This window comes from Rhinoderma darwinii, chromosome 8 (genome assembly GCF_050947455.1).
Source record: "Rhinoderma darwinii isolate aRhiDar2 chromosome 8, aRhiDar2.hap1, whole genome shotgun sequence".
NCBI classification, from domain to species: domain Eukaryota; kingdom Metazoa; phylum Chordata; class Amphibia; order Anura; family Rhinodermatidae; genus Rhinoderma; species Rhinoderma darwinii.
This window is the reverse complement of record NC_134694.1, coordinates 11,136,041-11,153,979: the sequence shown is the minus strand read 5'-3', so window position 1 is coordinate 11,153,979 and position 17,939 is coordinate 11,136,041. Positions and strand designations below refer to the sequence as shown.

The 17,939-nt window shown below is 40.8% G+C and overlaps 1 protein-coding gene across 7 annotated transcripts in view; it reads right to left on the bottom strand.

Annotated features, from left to right (window-relative positions):
• The window catches only part of RALGPS1 (Ral GEF with PH domain and SH3 binding motif 1), a 350,348-nt gene that overhangs the window by 74,245 nt on the left and 258,164 nt on the right, over window positions 1-17,939 (bottom strand). For all 7 annotated transcript variants that reach the window (XM_075835061.1, XM_075835060.1, XM_075835059.1 and 4 more), the window contains one exon: window positions 5,581-5,648. In XM_075835061.1, coding sequence (XP_075691176.1) covers window positions 5,581-5,648 — 68 coding nt within the window. The remainder of the gene's footprint in view (window positions 1-5,580; window positions 5,649-17,939) is intronic.

Sequence of the window (17,939 nt, the reverse complement as noted above, 5' to 3'; positions counted from 1 at the left end):
CCCATCAAAGGTGTACAAAGCCTTTAAAGTTTTCTTTTTTTATATAAAAATGTGTATCAGTGTGATTGGTGCAACTTTCTAAATACTTTTTAATAAATTATTTGTACTTTGAGATACAGCTGCTTTATATTCTGTATATAGAGCAGCCGTATCTTGCGCTGAAACCTGTATCTGTCAAATCAGTGGGACTGACGGGTTCAGTGACAGCGGGTCTTGTGTGTCTTTGACATGCAGGACCCACCGGTTATCGATCACATCTAAGTTATGAACTTAGATGTGATCGATAACAGCTCAATCCTGCGTGGACCCGCTGACACTGAATCCATCAGTCCCGTGTGTGTGTGTGTGTATATATATATATATATATATATTTGCCTGTGTTTCTATATATTTACCTATATGTATGTACAGTATATATCTTCCAGTATGTGCGTGTCTATATATATATATATATATATATATATATATATATATATAGATAAACAAATATATCTAGCAGCACCGGTGTATGGTGGGTGCAAATCCTCAGGAACAGACCACGCTCCAAACTTGATAATATTCAAAAAATAGGCAGCACTCCGCAGTAAATGTGAAAATAGGGTACTTTTAGTGTCAAAGTAAGATGGATAAGCAACAGTTAATGTGCATATAACTCACAATACAGTTAAAGTATCCAATTAAGAGTAGTGTTCACATGTGTGTGAATCATGTGTGAAACATAAAAACAAATTAAAATTGAAAATCACCTCAAAGGACGTGCTATCACGGCGCCGCCATAGCGTTAAGCGAAAAAACGCTATTGCGCATGCGTTGGAATATTGCCATGTTCTAAATATTGCGGATATCCGGTATGCATTCGCGCATGCGCAATGAAGCGCAGACGCGATGCGGACATCTTTAAAATATATATCAGTATATGTAGTATGCCATTATATCTCTAGAGGGTGTATTATATACATATCGATAGAACCTATAGGATTGAGAGGTTTGGACGTAGATGCAGTATTTATTTTGACTTCTCAAAGAACAAATATAGGAGTTACGGGAAACAATACGGCAAGGGGACATATGACATGTCTGCATTGCATTTGTTTTACCCACTAGTGAGGTGGGGATGGGCATTTATAGAATGGCCACCGTCCACCCCTTGAACTCCATTTCTAACAACAATACTTAAAACTCTGGTGTGAACAGGGCTGTACCGCTGCGCTTATGCCTCTCTCCTCTTTGGATGCCCTGTTGGGACATTCATTTGAATGTATTCACACTCTCCATTGATAAAGCTTTATCTTAGATTGGGAGCTATATAGTCCCCATCATGGTATGATTCGGTTATTTAAGATATATATACACATACCTTTTGATATAACCCTAAACAAATGGGACTTTTCCCTATTTAAAGATGTCCGCATCGCGTCTGCGCTTCATTGCGCATGCGCGAATGCATACCGGATATCCGCAATATTTAGAACATGGCAATATTCCAACGCATGCGCAATAGCGTTTTTTCGCTTACCGCTATGGCGGCGCCGTGATAGCACGTCCTTTGAGGTGATTTTCAATTTTAATTTGTTTTTATGTTTCACACATGATTCACACACATGTGAACACTACTCTTAATTGGATACTTTAACTGTATTGTGAGTTATATGCACATTAACTGTTGCTTATCCATCTTACTTTGACACTATATGTTTAATTCTGATGTGTCACTTTTTATTATATATTTATTACGCTATTTTTTTGTTGCTGTTATATACTTTTTCTTTGATTATATTTGATTCACACACTTGATTGTCACTATGTTATATACTTGGAATGTATCACATGTTATTTGCTTGAGAAAGGCTCTAGAGGACAGAGCTGAAACGTTGCACAGGGGGCAATAAAAGTACCCTATTTTCACATTTACTGCGGAGTGCTGCCTATTTTTTGAATATTATATATATATATATATATATGGTTCATTTTTGGTTAGCGGAGAGCAGCAATAGAGGGTCCCGCACAGGGCGCCATCCAACCTAAGGTCGGCCCTGCTCCTCAGTCACCAAAAAAATCCATCTAGTATAAAAGAATAAATACTAGACAGGGAGGAGGATGATGATGATGATGATGATGCTTCTTAGTGTTTTAGTAAAAAAGCATTAGGGGGAAAGGGGATTGGTAACAGTGTGGGGCGACATCTGATTGGATCAGAGCACACAACACAGACTTACTGTAAAGGATCTGCCAGACACAGCTTCTGTGTCGCGGCCCGTGGTTAATCAGTCTGCACCTGCTCCTAAGTCTAATAGAGTGACTCGATCTTCCACCACTCAGGCTGGTAGGCTCAGGAGTGGGAGAGCCTATCACAGCCTGGCCAGACGGAGCTAGCTCCCGCCCTCTGTCTATTTATACCTTCATTTCCTGCTTGTCTTTGCCTGTGATTCTTTCCTGTTTCCTGGCTCTGCTGCTCCTGCTATTATTATTGACCTTGCTTCATTTTGACCCTGGCTTTACTGACTACGCTCCTGCTCTGCATTTGGTACCTCGTACACTCCTGGTTTGACTTGGCTGGTTCACTACGCCTGTTGCTCACGGTGTTGCCGTGGGCAACTGCCCCATTTCCCTTAGGTTCTGTGTACCCTTGTCTGTTTGTCTGTCGTGCACATATTGAGCGTAGGGACCGTCGCCCAGTTGTACGCCGTCGCCTAGGACGGGCCGTGGAAGTAGGCAGGGACTGAGTGGCGGGTAGATTAGGGCTCACCTGTCTGTCTCCCTACCCCGTCATTACACTTACATCACACCAGAAAAAGCCCTCCCATTCAGTAACCTTGGAGGGAGAAAATTATGTAAGTTACAATCAACATTTTAGTCTGCCTATGTTTAGCATATACTCTGGGAAAAGCTCCCAACATATACATTAAACGTAGGCGGTGATGGATGCCTAACAGGGGAATCTGTCACCCATAGACGATCATCGTATACATTTAACGTATACATCATGAGCTATTGAAAAGTTAATGACGCATACGTTAAACGGATGTCTGTGACATTTGCCATATAGTGGCACACGTCACCCATAGACTCCCATATTAAAAAAAAGTATACTGCGCGCGAAACGGTTTTTGGGGGATCTAATTGTATGGAATAGCACAACCTATACCGACATATACCAGTCCGACGAAGAGCAAAAGGACACTTGCACATGCTTCACATGTATGTCGGGTGCTTTCCTGGCGTACACGCTAAAAGTAGGGCTAAAACATGATGTGAACAGGGACTAACAGACATCTACAGCTGCCTAAGTGGAAGATGGGGGGGGGGGGGTTCTTACTTTGTAATAATGGGTACTCTCCTTAAATATCTTTAGAGAAAAAAAGGCAACCAACAACTAGCACAAACAAATCAGAAATACTCTGTGTCACCATCTTTATAACAACAACACTATGTCTTGGATCACAAGTCTGATACTGCTAGGAAGAACATTGTACTTCTGACCTAGCGGAAAGTTCCAAACTCAAGGACAAAAACTTATTTTCATGAAAACTGACTGACATCTATGAAGATTGCTCAATGCACCAGTGACCAAAGGAAAAGCTCTGTATTATATCATGTCAGCAACAAACCACGTTGCCTTGCTACAACTATCTGAAATATGGAACTTGGATCCCAAAACGTGTTGCTCCGATTACTGTTTTTTCCATTCCACGGACAAGTTTAGGCTTTTACATACCACAATAATGAAGTCATATCTTTATCCACATCAATTTTTTCTTTATGGTTTTAACTCTTTCATTATTACATGGAAAAGATAATGACACCAGGCTGCAACATGGAAAAATTATCATGGACTTCATTAACCCTGAGGACACTCGTAAATGCATTACTAACCCATGTAAACTCAAGAGATCAAGAGCCTTGAATGGTCTGCCTTGTGTTCCCGTACAACATCAACTATCCTCCCTAACCAAAATAAGGTTAATATTTATAATTTGTAATATGTAAAGTTAAAGTATTCAGAGGAAAACATAATTATGAATTAACCTAGAATATGTAATAGAGAATGTAATGTGTAATGCGTAGAGTACTGTGTAATACTTTATTTCTCCTGTGGAGGCGCTGTGGGGAAATTGTACCCTTGCTGTGAGGTTCGCCAAAAGGTATTGTCTGAAGTGGACAACCCCATTAATATATGTGACCATTATCAGAATACCTATAAGTAAGAGCAGTCTGATAATAGAGCAGGTACCAAGCAGGGAATTTCGCATTCACCAGTAGGCTGATGATGTATCTGCAGGGTAATGGGGAAAAAAATAAGTTTCCTGTAGACCTGAGAAATTATTTATAGTGTGGGATCCCAAACATATAAAGAAAAGCAATTAATAGTTTATATAATAGGATAATCCAGTATTAGATTGCCTAGTACTTGCATAGAACTACAGGATAATCTCAATGATCAAGGAACCTTACAAGACAAGAAGCAGAAAACTGTGCCGAAATAACCAATCGCGGGACTCTTCTGAGTGATGTTATGCGGACATTATATTTGGGGCTCTCTTACACAATGTTCTCTACGCCTACAAGTATTTTTCCAAGGATTAGTTGGAATTTTTCTGTTATTATTGTTTCATTTGAGCATCTTTTGTATATAAAAAAAGAAAATAAAACACATCATTGAGTAGTCTAAGGCTATGTTCACCCGGGGTATTTTGCAGGAGGAATATGTGCCTCAAAATTCCGTTTGGAACTTTGAGGCAGATATTCCTCTCCCTGCACGGCAATTTTCGCCCGCGGCCATTGAGCGCCGCGGGCATAAAACAGCGCGAAATACGCTTTCTCTGCCTCCCATTGAAGTCAATGGGAGGTCAGAGGCGGAAGCGCCCGAAGATAGGGCATGTCGCTTCTTTTTCCCGCGAGGCAGTTTTACTGCTCGCGGGAAAAAGACGCCGACGCCTCCCATTGAAATCAATGGGAGGCATTTTCGGGCCGTTTTTGCCGAGTTTTGCGACGCGGTTTCCGCGTCAAAAAACTCGGCAAAATACTCCGTGTGAACATAGCCTAATATCTTCCCCAGGTCATCTTTTCACCTGAGTCCACACAAAGCTCGCTCATAACGTCTTCAACATACTAAATAGAAGAGGTTTTTATTTAGGATAAACACCGCACAGGAAGTTTCCGTGAAACATGATGTTTTTTTTCCCAAAAAGGTCTAAAGTTCTTTTGTTTTGCTGCAGAATGTGACTTATACATGTGCAGTGAATCTGTAAAAACCATCTCACTCTTATTTGACCATTCCATAAAAATACTCTTATTTGGTTTCTGTGGTTAACAAAAAAAAAAAGTCTCCATATGGAAAATTTCATATTTGTGAACATTGTGTTGTGTCACGACACAGGTGCAGGATATACACGTGTGCTCTATAATATAAGCCCCGGGATGTCTATTTACCAAGAATGTTTTGGATTTTTTAACTATTGGTGTTGTGTTTTGAAGCCTTCAGTCCTTTATATTGTAGTGAAAACATTAATACAGATCTCTAACTACCAACTCATGTTTCTACAGGGACAAATTCATGATAATAGTAAATATATGTCTTGCCTGCGAGATCTTCTTTTGAAGAGACCAGACGAGGGGAACTGTTTCCTGGCTCGATCCTTAATGACAGTCTGAAAGACAAGGGGTTAACGTGGTTTAATAGAGAAAAATGTGACACAAAGAATGATTACAAATTGTATTATTCCAATAGTGTCAATAAGAGATTTCATAACATATAATTTTATGACATATAGATAAAATTACGTGGCACTGCAAAGATAATTTTTTTTCATGGTGGATTCTGCTCTGATGGAGCATACAGTCTAATTTCACATATGTACATGTCATCCGATACCAATATATTTATGGTCATTTTATTTGTCAAATATGGACATGGTGTTTTAGTCATATTATCAAAAACAGCACAGCCGAGTTAGGCCTGGTCCACACGTAGTGGAAGAAATCCGCTGTGGATTTCGTCGCAAATCCACAGGGATTTAGCAACTTTTACATTACAAAGGGGTAAACTAGTGGATTTACCACAAGAAATGAGCATGCTACAGATTTAAAAATCCACAGCATGCTCTAATTTTGGTGTGGAATTTTTCCACTACATGTGGACGGGGTTTGGAAAATTCTATCCACTTGTATTGTACTGTAAATTGCTGCGGAAAAAACGCACGGCAAATCCACAACATCAGGACCCGGTCTTACTGTGACGTTAGGCTGCGTGAGGACAGCAATCAGCGCTCTAAATCTCCTGTAAGGTCTTTACATCAATGGGTTACTTACTGTTTGTGCAATTGCCAAAAGCACATAGAAAACATATGATTTTACTGTATGTAAGTAATAGGGGATGGATGGAAAATGTAAACACGTCACGGCAGAAGCATGCCATTTCTCTTTTAATGTGCTAAGGAGTCTCTACGGACAACAAACATGTACAAGATGAGCCTGTAAAAATCGAATTCAGTAGTATGTAAACACCATGAAATGGTACGTACGTTTTAAAGGGGTTTTCCGGTTACCAGCTAATTAATGTTATTTTTTGAGTAATTAAACGTTATACAATTTTCCCATATACTTTCTGTATAAATGCCTCCCGGTTTTCAAGATCTCTGCTTGTTGTTATTCAGTAAGAGCATTCATTGTTAGGTTATGTTTCGTTACAGTTTGTGTATCAGAGTTGTGTCTTATAACAATTGCAGCACCTGTGTGTCCATCACATGACCACGGACAGAATTGTATCCACTGGAAGTAAACAGAACGTTCCTACTGAATAACAACGAGCAGACCATGAAAACCGAGAGGAATTAATACAGCAAGTATATTGGAAAATTGTTTAACTATTAATTATACAAATAACATTAAAGTGTAACTAAACATTTGACAAACTTCTGACATGTCATAGTGACATGTCAGAAGTGTTGATTGGTGGGGGCCCGAGCACTGAGACCCCCCACAAATTGCTCAAATGAAGCGGCAGAATCTCTCGTGTGAGCGCTTAGCCTCTTTGTCTTTGTTCAGCTTCTTCCGAAAATCAATGTATCGTAGTACGGGCTCAATAGAAAGTCTATGATACATCGGCTTTTTGGAAAAAGCCGAATAGAAACGAAGCGGCCGAGCGCTCACATGAGCGAATCTGCCGCTTCGTTTGAGCAATTGGTGGGGTTCTCAGTGCTTGGGCCCCCACCAATCAACCCTTCTGACATGCCAGAAGTTTGTCTAACGTTTAGTTACACTTTAACGTGCCGAAACTGAACAACCCATTTAATATTGCATGATGTTTTTCTGTAATGTGTTCTGTTATTTTGTCTGACGTATGATTCTGTATGCTGTAAAATATTATGTACACCTTGTTTCTGAAAACGTGTATGTATATCAGTGAATTAAAGAATATTATATTTACTTAACCCATTAAGACCCTAAACCGTAAGAAGTACCGCAAGAGCTTTAGTGTCACAGAGGAGCAGGATAAGCTGTAAACCGTCTATGACCTATGGAAGGAGCTGGCACCCGGGCCATTCTCAGCTGTGCACATTACAGTTTGTGGTATTTCAGAGGACAGGATCCGGCTTGTAGATATGGAAAGGAGTAGATTCCAGCTATATATGGCTGTTTGTTTCAGAGACGACCCAGTGAAAGCAATGTGAAAACACACAACTGTTCACTAGGGAATTTCATAGATTCAGAACTATGCAATCTATCCCATTGTCCTGCAGCCTACGCTCCCGCAGAGCATCGGAGCTCAGCAAATAGGGTGTGTTCACTTATTTATGTACACGAATACCACTGCAATGAAATGAAAAGAAAATAGCAATGCTGCCATATGTGTTGTATTTGGAAATATTCTACATTAGGACTATGCAGAATATCAGTCACACAATATATTCAATGTATCTGCTGCTGCTCCTTTCATTCACCCTGTAGTCATATAATTCCTGCCTGGTGACATCAATGAACCTTCATTACTTTTAATAAACTCCCGCAGTTCAAAAGTCATGCGGGATGCAGTTTGTCCGCTGTAGATAATAGGAGGGGGGTCCTGAGTGAGGGAAACCCTCTGTTAATTTAGTATGACTTAAAGGGGTTGTCCACTTTGGATAATCCCTTATTATTAGAAGGGTCCCTGATCGATAATCTGATCACAGTGTGTCCTGCTGCTGGGAACCGAGTGATCAACTGTGATCTGTGAGGGAACCTGGGAGAAAGTGTTTATTTTGCGAGCGGTGCAACCACGGGGGAAATGAAGAATTACTCAGTTCTTGAAGAAATCAATAGGATGTTCATGTTATGCCTGGATGAGTTGGGGCCTCCACAGTGATGACATTCTTTGTGTTTGCCCTCTGGTCTGGTTAATAGATGAGGGTCCTTAATCAGGAATTCCATCTAAGTATTTCATAATAGGTTATTTAAAAAGGTTTTTTAAACCAGACAAACACTCATGAAGATAACCACGACCGTCTTCTCTCTTCCCCGGCGATCAGATGCTATAACAGTGGAAAACAGTGTCCAGTCACTCAATACCCCTGCAGTGGTCAAAAAAGTAACATTATATGGCGGCCGTTAAAAAGAATGTCCGTCCATGCAATGCAAGGACGCGCCAGTGGGCTCTCCGTTCCAGCACATTGATGGCGGACCCAAGCAGGGGATCCCTTTCTAGGACGCCCATATGCCCTAATTGGTCATGTGAACAGGTGGTGTACTGATGGGACAACCCTCTTAACAAGATGTAGAGATTATCTAAACTGGAAAACCCTTTCACCTGCCATCTGTCTAGAAATTCCACTATGCTGGCATTTGTTACTTATACAGCCTTAGGACTAAACGAGGAGACCCAAGGGATTGAAGAAAGTAAAACAATCGTGGCACACACGCCTAGTGTTCAGTGTCTTGATGTAATCATCCATGATGTTTATCTGACATAGGACTGCAACAATCCTGCCTCTCTGCTTCATGATACCAATAATTTCCATTTAAGGGTCGCTCGAAGATGTTATTTGTCCTCCAATCATTTCCCGCCAGTTGCTTTCTAAATTACAAGCAAGTTGAGAGAAATGACGAAATGTCGATTTTTCCATGGATGTCAGGATGAATCCACCTTCCCCTATTGGTTATTTTCTTGGAATAAGCCTGGGTGGTTTTGCTTATAATGTCCATCCCATAATTTGCCAGGATTAGGTGCATTTAGACATAACATTACACAGTGTGCATGTCTGCGGAGTGGCAGGGTCCTTATAACCCAAACCACATGTCACTTAACTGTTCTCTCTGAATCACCGAAACGCAAGCAAAGTCAGAAGGAATCAAGATCCAGGCATGAGCGGGAAACTTGTAATTACATGACACAACATTGCCTAATACTTCAACAAAGCCTCTTATTAATAGGTTACTAGGAGCGTTGTATACAAACACACAGTTTATGGAACATATTTCCTAAGTCTTTGCTATTGTTTGCAGGGCTTTTTATTAAAATAAGGAAGACGTTCTGTTCATCCCAAATAGAAGGGGAGGGGAGGGGGGGCTAAAGGTAACAGGATCAAAACGATCAACTATTATGAAGATATTTGGATTATACAGTATGTAAACTTACCACATTCTCAATTTCCCCATTATATGAGAACATATATGCATAGCAGATTGCGGTCATAACAGCAAGTTACATGCAAATAAGTGGAAAAATAGGAAACCATTCATTATTCCATACTAAACCCCCCCCCCCCTAGGCACCATGCACACGGGGACATGATTACGGGCACGGACGGCCGCGGACTGTCACCCACATTTGCGGGTCGTGCTCCCATTATAAAGCATAAGAGAATGGTCCGCAAATTCAAAAAATAGGACATGTCCTATTTTTTTGCAGGTCATTTATATGGATCGGACAATTATCCGTAAATATACGTGAAGGTGTCCGTGGGCCATAGAAATGAATGGGTCAGGCTTTTTATCCTCAATTACAGATTCGTAATTGCGGATAATAATTACGGTCAGGTGCATGAGGCCTACGGAAAATTCGAATGAGAGTCCGCGGTCGTCCGTGCCCGTACTCACAGACCGTGCCCACTTTTGAAAAGAAAGTACTTGCCTATATATCCCCTATTACCTCGATCATTCCCTCTGTTCTCCTCTCTCCTGTACTAGGACATTGCTGTTTGCAGGTAATGGCCAGAATCTATTGATACTCACCACAAGCAGCTGTTTTCACTGCATTTTCCCTTTAGAGTATTGTCCACACAGGGCGGATTTGCTGCGGAAAACTCCATAGCAAATTCAAGCCAGAATACGCAGGGAATTCCTGCCAAATTTGGTGAAGATTTTAAGCCGGATTTACCGCTGTGGAAAGCAGATCCGATGGAAAAAAATAAGTCCGTACTTACCTCTCAGTGACACGTCCCTGCTCACCACGTCTGGTCCAGACTCCTTTGATGACGCTGGAACCCACGCGAGGGAGAACAGGTAGGAGAACAAGGAGCCATCATTATTCCAGCACTTTATTTTTTTTAAAACTAAATTATAATTTTTTTTCCTACTTGCGATTTTTGTTCCGCAGCAAAATTTCCAACATCCAATTTTTTGCGTATTTTTACTTCCCAACTGAACTCAATGAGAAAAATTCTGCAGCAAAAACACAATGATAAAAAATCTGCACCATGGGTCAATATATGCATGTTTTCTCTACAGATTTTTTCTGAAGTGTGTGGATGACATTTTTCTAAAATCGTATCTACTTCGTTGCTACTGTAATAGGAGGCAGATTTTTCGTCTGCAAGCCCGGATGGAAATTCTGCAGCTAATTCAGCCTGTGTGAACACACCCTTAAAGGGTTTCTTTCCTTTGGACAATCCTTACTTGTTAGAATGGTCCCTTGACAATAAGATAATCACAATGTGTCCCGCTCTGACACAGTGCCCATTCGTGTCAACGGGTTGTCTGTGTAACACAGAACAGGACAATTCCTACAGAGCAATTGACATTTTTTGGAACCGCTCTCCATTATGGCCAAGAGAGGAGGATCCTGAACACCCCTAAAAGGTTATATGAAAATAGGTTTTCAAAACAAGACAACAACTTTAAAAATAATATCGACAAAAAGTACAATATTAAAAACATCATAATCTGGTTTGCAGTATTTTTAAGCATTAGTGTCAATTCCATAATATTTTATTATAAGCAGGTGCAGACATAGTGATGGCACTCCTCCTGATGAAGTTTACACCACTAAATCTGAGATTCATTCTGAATTCTCAAAGTCATTATACCCATCTTTTTTCCAATGGAAGGAAGAAGAAAAACAAGAACTATTTGGCCTGTCCCTCTCGATTTTCTGCTAATATTTTTGAACCAGTGGTTAGGGGGAGCCTTGCGCGGGTCCACACTGACCATGGGGCATCCCATAGCCATAGCCTTAGCCTTTATGGTATGTGCATCCTTGATTTTTATTTTTTACTGCTACAATGCTTCTAAAATACAAGTGAAGTAACATTACAAATAGTCCTGATTAAAATCTCCTACTGTTTTGTTCATAAAGCTCCTATGCACACCTATGTGTCTCCATGGTTACAAACTACAAACAAACACACCCTGTGCAGTCTGATTCTGCAGACACCTTTCACTTGCTAACTCACTGTCTGTTTGCTCTTTACTCTCATGAATCTGCACAAATTATGAAAATGACCAATTCCAAAACAGAATATGCTGCATTTACTCAAACGGGATCTAAAATATACAGATTGCAGAATCTTGTCGTGTTTAGCATGCCTGGAACTATTCTAATCACATTTTAATATGTTTACCAGTTACAGCATACTTTGGGCTTGTACATTGTACCCCGGAGAGGAAGCTTAACACGCTGCTCTGGATTAAAACGTCATCTGTAAAGCACCTGTTAAACTCGTACTGCTACAGCTGCTGTCTGAGATGTGGGTATAGTTGTTGCAGCCCCCCTAGTGTATAAGGTATGTGGATGTTACAGGATGTTCGATAATATCTGGGACCACTCCAAATAAGTAGTCATGACATGACTGATTCGCTAAGTAAAAGCTGTATGCAGCCATACAGAGGGTTTCTAGTCTTTACCACAGACCTGTATGGATTTTCAGGATGTAGCAAGAAGCAAGGACCACAGCTGCTTCAGCCATATATATGACCAGCCAGACCACCATTTCCTTTAAAGTATTTGGACCCCCTAATTTTTATCACATCTGTTGCTGGCATCATCTCGTGTTATTGTATGGTTAAAGTTAAGTTTGCAAACACTACTACGTGGCCTATGTTCACGGAGAACCAACATGTTTCCTCCCGGGAGGTTGCCCAGATGTCTGTCTGTCTGCACAAGACAAAGTGGCTGCAGAAACATTGGCCTGGGAACGCAATGCTGATATCTGGAGCCAGGAATTTGTGGTAATTATGGAGACGGACTTGAGAAATACATGGTGAGGTTTCACTTGGGGAGACACAATGCTGAGAAACATAACCAAGTAGCAACCATTGTGTTTACTTCATATAAATAATTTTAGGTCTAGTTAAGCCATAGTAACTTAGGAGATATCGGTCTTGTAGGCCTGGTATAACTCATGCTTTGGAAAGGTTGTCATTTTAAGAAATATTTTGCACAAATTCCTGTGTACTCACAATATATCACAATCTTCCTGCAAATAAGGCTCTGATCACATCTGCGTCAGGGCTTTCTATTGTTCTGCTCCATCAGAGGAGCAGAACAAGGGAAAACCAAAAGTGACGGTTCCGTTGCACCAGGGACACCACCGGCGGCCGACAGAACCCATTGACTTTAATGGGTTCTGTCTGCTTTCCGTTGGGGTGTCCCTGGTTTTACTGGAAACAATAGCGCAGCATGCTGGGCTATTGATTCCGTAATCTCTGCCAAATCTGCGGTGGAGGACCCTAACAAAGCCTCCAACGCTGATGTGAACAGATCCTAACAAACTAAGGCTTCGTTCACATCTGCGTCAGGGCTCCATTCATGGGTTCCGTCTGAGCTTTCTGTCAGTGGAACCCATGAACGGAACCCTGACTGAAACAAACGGAAACCGTAGGTGCGTTACCATTGATTTCAATTTGTGACTTATCCGGTGAAAATGATTTCAGTTTGTCACCGTTGTTTAAGGGTTCTAACGTTATGACAGAATCAATACCGTAGTCGACTGCGCCATTCATTTAGTCAAAATGACAGAACCCTTAAACAACGGTGACAAACAGAAACCATTTGCACCGGATCCTTCACCATTGAAACCAATGGTGATGCAAACGGAAACATATGGGTTCCATTTGTTTCAGTTTGGATTCCGTTCACGAGTTCCCCTGATGGAAAGCTCAGACGGAACCCATGAATGGAACCCTGATGCAGAGGTGAACGATGCCTTAGGGAGCTGGAAATACAACCCATTGCACAAATAGACTTTTTCTAGTCTGTAAGAGTCTTGTGGGAGATCTTTGTTCCCCTTAACTGCAGTATGTAGGAAGGGTAGAGGCAACCCCTATGATGCTCAATGTTTGTTAGTATTTAAAGGATATTTGCAACTTGATCATTGAAAAAATGATTTGTCTGTGTACCTGGAGAGGTTCAAATAAACAATGGTTTTGGCTGATTTCTGTATTGCTTCTTTTATTTTCAGATCTGTTTTCTCAGACATGCTGCTTGTGTAGCTGCAAGTTTACAGCTCAGTGGGCATTCCCAGTGAAGCTGTTTGCTCTCTTCTCCTCCGTTTCCCCAATGGCCTAGCCCAGTGCTTCTCGAAGTGTGAAGAGGGTCTGAAGAGGTGCCCTCAGGGCCTGGAGAGGTGCCCTCCTGTTGTTGCTAAGTAACAGCTGGGGCAGAAGTTTTGACATGGGTGATCATTATGCTGATCTTATAGTTAGCATAAGTCTTTCTATGGCTACAGTCATCTCTGGATTAACAATAATACTGACTCCTCTTTTGCTTATTTCCATAGTATACTGTAGTTCCAGTAGACAAATGAAAGATAAATTGAGGCATTGGCTACTACCAAATCTCCCAGACATAACAGAATGTATTGTAAAAATGAAAAGCATTTTTATAGCATTTTAGACTGGAAAGAAGGGTGCATATGAAGCATAAAGTGGAGGCAAAATTTGAAATGATCTGGGACCCTTGGATTGATATGCCGGGTCTACCGTCGAAATTTATTTGGTCGTCGAATTCCAATAGCAAATTTCCTCTCTGGAGGAAGGGATTAGGGATCAACCATGGAGGTCATGCCCTTTCCTGACACTTCTACTATAGATCCCTGCTACCGTATATCTAAATAGGTCTGAAATTTTTATTGCAAATTCATGTTTGAGGTACATCTTATGTTTCAGAATATCATGTGGTACTTCTCAGTTTGTACATGCTGTGAATCAATGTCCCAAGGAGGGTGTGAGGGTTGTATGTAGGGGAGTACATGATTGCCATGTTTATTGAAAAAACAATGAAAATGATCAGATTAAAATATATATATATATATATATATATATATATATATTATTTGAGGAATATATTACATTTTGGGATGGACTTCGAACACTGGATTAGACTCTATAGGGTATGTTTGTTGTCTTCAACCAGAGAATTTCAACCCAGTGGTCTGCATTAGAGCTGTATACACAAAAAGGATAAGACTATTTGCAAAGTTTCTTCATTTTATATTTCAGATGCATTGGAACAAAGAATTTTTTTTGCAATGGTGTACATAAACATACAAGCCCCCGCCCCGGGACATTTACCTGGAGGGGTTGTGAACTGCAGGGAAACTGAATCAGGAGTATTGAGGTGAGGATTGTATCATGCAAGGATTGAATTGCCCTTTATAGCTCTAATATACCTTAAAATCCTTGTATTTCACGCTACACAATATGTACAGTACAGGCCAAGTCATAATTCATCCAGAAAACCCATAGTAAAAAGCTCATGGATTAGATATTGGCTGCTCTCCAATTCTGTTCATAAATAAATATAATACAAGATCCACAAGCCACGCTATAGCATGACCAAGACCATGCGAGGACAAGAAGGCTGCAAAAGAGGGTTTAAAGTGACGGATAACAACGTTTCGAAAATTTACTGCAGTGTCAGCATATTGCTTGTGTGATACATTGCCTGCTGGGATATCGGAGGAAAAAAAAAAAGTTTGCAAAGATCATCAACATGGATACAGAGGATTTCTGTAGATATGCAATAATGCAACAGTCAGCGTGTTCTCCCATCTGGAAAGTCAATGTATAAACACACACAGACCTGCATGGATACTATAAATCGCTCATGCTGTTAAATACATATTTCTAACAGGAGAGGATTGTATGTTATCATTGTTTATTATTAGGGCTTAGGCATCTAATACTTTTATGCTATGTTTAGTTACGGACATAAAAAAAATACTGAACAGACCTTGTCTATGTCTGTCACTATGATGCTGAAAACTACAGTGATTTTGTTTTCAAAAACGTTTATTATTTGCAAAGTTCTGAGCATTTTTCTAAATATGTCAATGTGGCTCTAATAGCCAAATAGGAAGTGACTCTTTCTTTTCCCTCTGGGAGGTGTAATGTTTTCTTGTCCAATCAGCTCATACAGTTCTCCTCTTCCCAGTCCGGCAACACAGCATGATCATATAGTATACAGTATATAGTATACAGCTTCCATTCCCGACTGTGTATTCAACTGGTGATATCTCTGGTTGTTTCACAGCTAGAACTGTGATCCTGGTGTCATATGAAAGATTAGAATTTCCTCTTTCATATGACACCAGAAACCCTGGAGATATGGCTGTTTAAAAGTGATCCCCCTCCCTCCAGCCTCAGTCTCCCACACTGTGTGAAGCAGCTTCATGCTGATAGGACAGGTCTGAGGCTGGAAGGAGGCTCCACCTAAGGAGAATCGCTGGTGGTGACGCCCACTTGTCTAATAAAGGCTCATTTACATATTTAGAAAAAAAAGCTCATAACTTTTAAAATAATAAAAGTTTTCGGACACAATTTTCACCAACGTTATCAGTGTGACAGCGCATATTAGATCAGCTAGGAGTTTGGGCATTACTAAACTAGTGACAGGGCCTCTTTAAGGGTATGTTCACACTCTTAGCAGAGCAGATGTTTGGATGCGTTCTGCTTTTCGATTTTTCTGCCGTTTTTGGCCCGAAAAACGGCAGAATATAAGCCATGTAAACATACCCTAAAGGTGAAATCTGGTGAACTTTTAGTTACCCTTTAATTTTCAAACTTCTGACATGTCATAGTGACTTGTCAGAAATTTTGATCGCTGGGGGTCTGAGCACTGAGACTACCACCGATCGCTAAAACGAAGCAGCAGAAGCGCTCGTGTGAGCGCTGAGCCGCTTCGTTTCTGTTCGGCTTTTCTCTGAAAGCCGATGTAGCGGTGTACGGGCTCATAGACTTTCTATTGAAGCCCGTACACCAACTGCTCGGCTTTCCAAGAATAGCTGAACAGAAAGCAAGTGGTTCAGTACTCACACGAGCTCTTATGCAGCTTCGTTTTAGCGATCGGTCGGGGCCTCAGTGCTCAGGCCCCCAGCGATATAAACTTCTGACATGTCACTATGACATGTCAGACGTTTGTTGAACAATTAGTTACCCTTTAAGGTGTGTCTGCAGTTCACTCCAGTATCTCACTTGCCTTTTGCTACGTACCTGCATTATCTTACTCCTCTCCCTATGCAGGGAATACATAGATTAGAGAGCGCCCAATATCAAAAGACAAATTCCTTCTAGTGCTTGTTCACAAACCCACTAAGACACAAAAGGTATGATGCTTGTTTGCCCTCTTTCTCCATAAGCCTCATTGCATGGGCCACCTCTATGGTACAAATGCCCTTTTCCATATGTTGCCGCCGTCCTCCCATCACGTGTAATGATCAGACACCATCTTGCCACTTCCTGACTGTACTATGGATCCACTGGGCTGCACACAATAACAACCAGTGACCTCAGCTATTGTGTCCACGTGGTCACTGATACAGTGTTAGACAGCGGAGAAGAAGGATGTCATAACAAAATACAATAGGGAACATTTAAAGGTTATGGACACCTTTGCACTGACATGTTTTTTTTTTTTGTTCATTAGCTTCCTAAATGCAAAATTAAGACTAAATATTCTCGATTAAACATTTCCTACCAATTTGATGCTTTAGTGTCCGTGTTAAACCTGTACAAAGCTGGTTGTCTTGCAGATTCTGACATAAATAAGCTGACATTATCTGCTCTTTCAGATGTGGAACGTGGAAAGCATGCAAATCTTCCTGTAGGGCAGATCACACAGATTGTATGGTGTCAAAGTGACGAAAGGGAGGAAAGGACATGTGCAGAGGGAAAAACCACAAGCTGTGTATCTGTATATAGAGAGATAACCCCACGACAGACTGTGCAGGGGGAGGAATGAGGGGGAATCACACACTCCTCAGCATCAGTTTCTGTCAGCACAAGGTAGAAGGGATCCTTCATGGGCTGTAGAAAGGGAAAGAAGTACAGGAATAAAGCTGTGCTGATACATGAGAGCTAGTGAAGGCAGCAGCATCCGGGATACACAGACATTACATGGAGCGGAGGAGGGACATGCACATATGAGAAAAGTCTGAGAATAAAAGCAGGTTGCAAAATGCATATCAGGGGGTCTGAAAATGAATGAAGATTGCAACCTGAAACTCAAGGTAACCAGTAACATATGTCTAAATATTTTTTTTACATGTCAAAGTTGAAATGTTCAAGAACATGTTGCAAGGTATTTTATTACTCCAAAACCTCAGAGAAGAGTTCATGCATAAACGTGGAGCATTGCTTTAAATCTGTATCCTGAATATAATTAAATGGTTAATAGGCTTGGCAGTTTTCCATGGGAAACATGATGGAGTTTATTTAGAATCGGAAGTGTTACAGTAAAACCTGGTAGA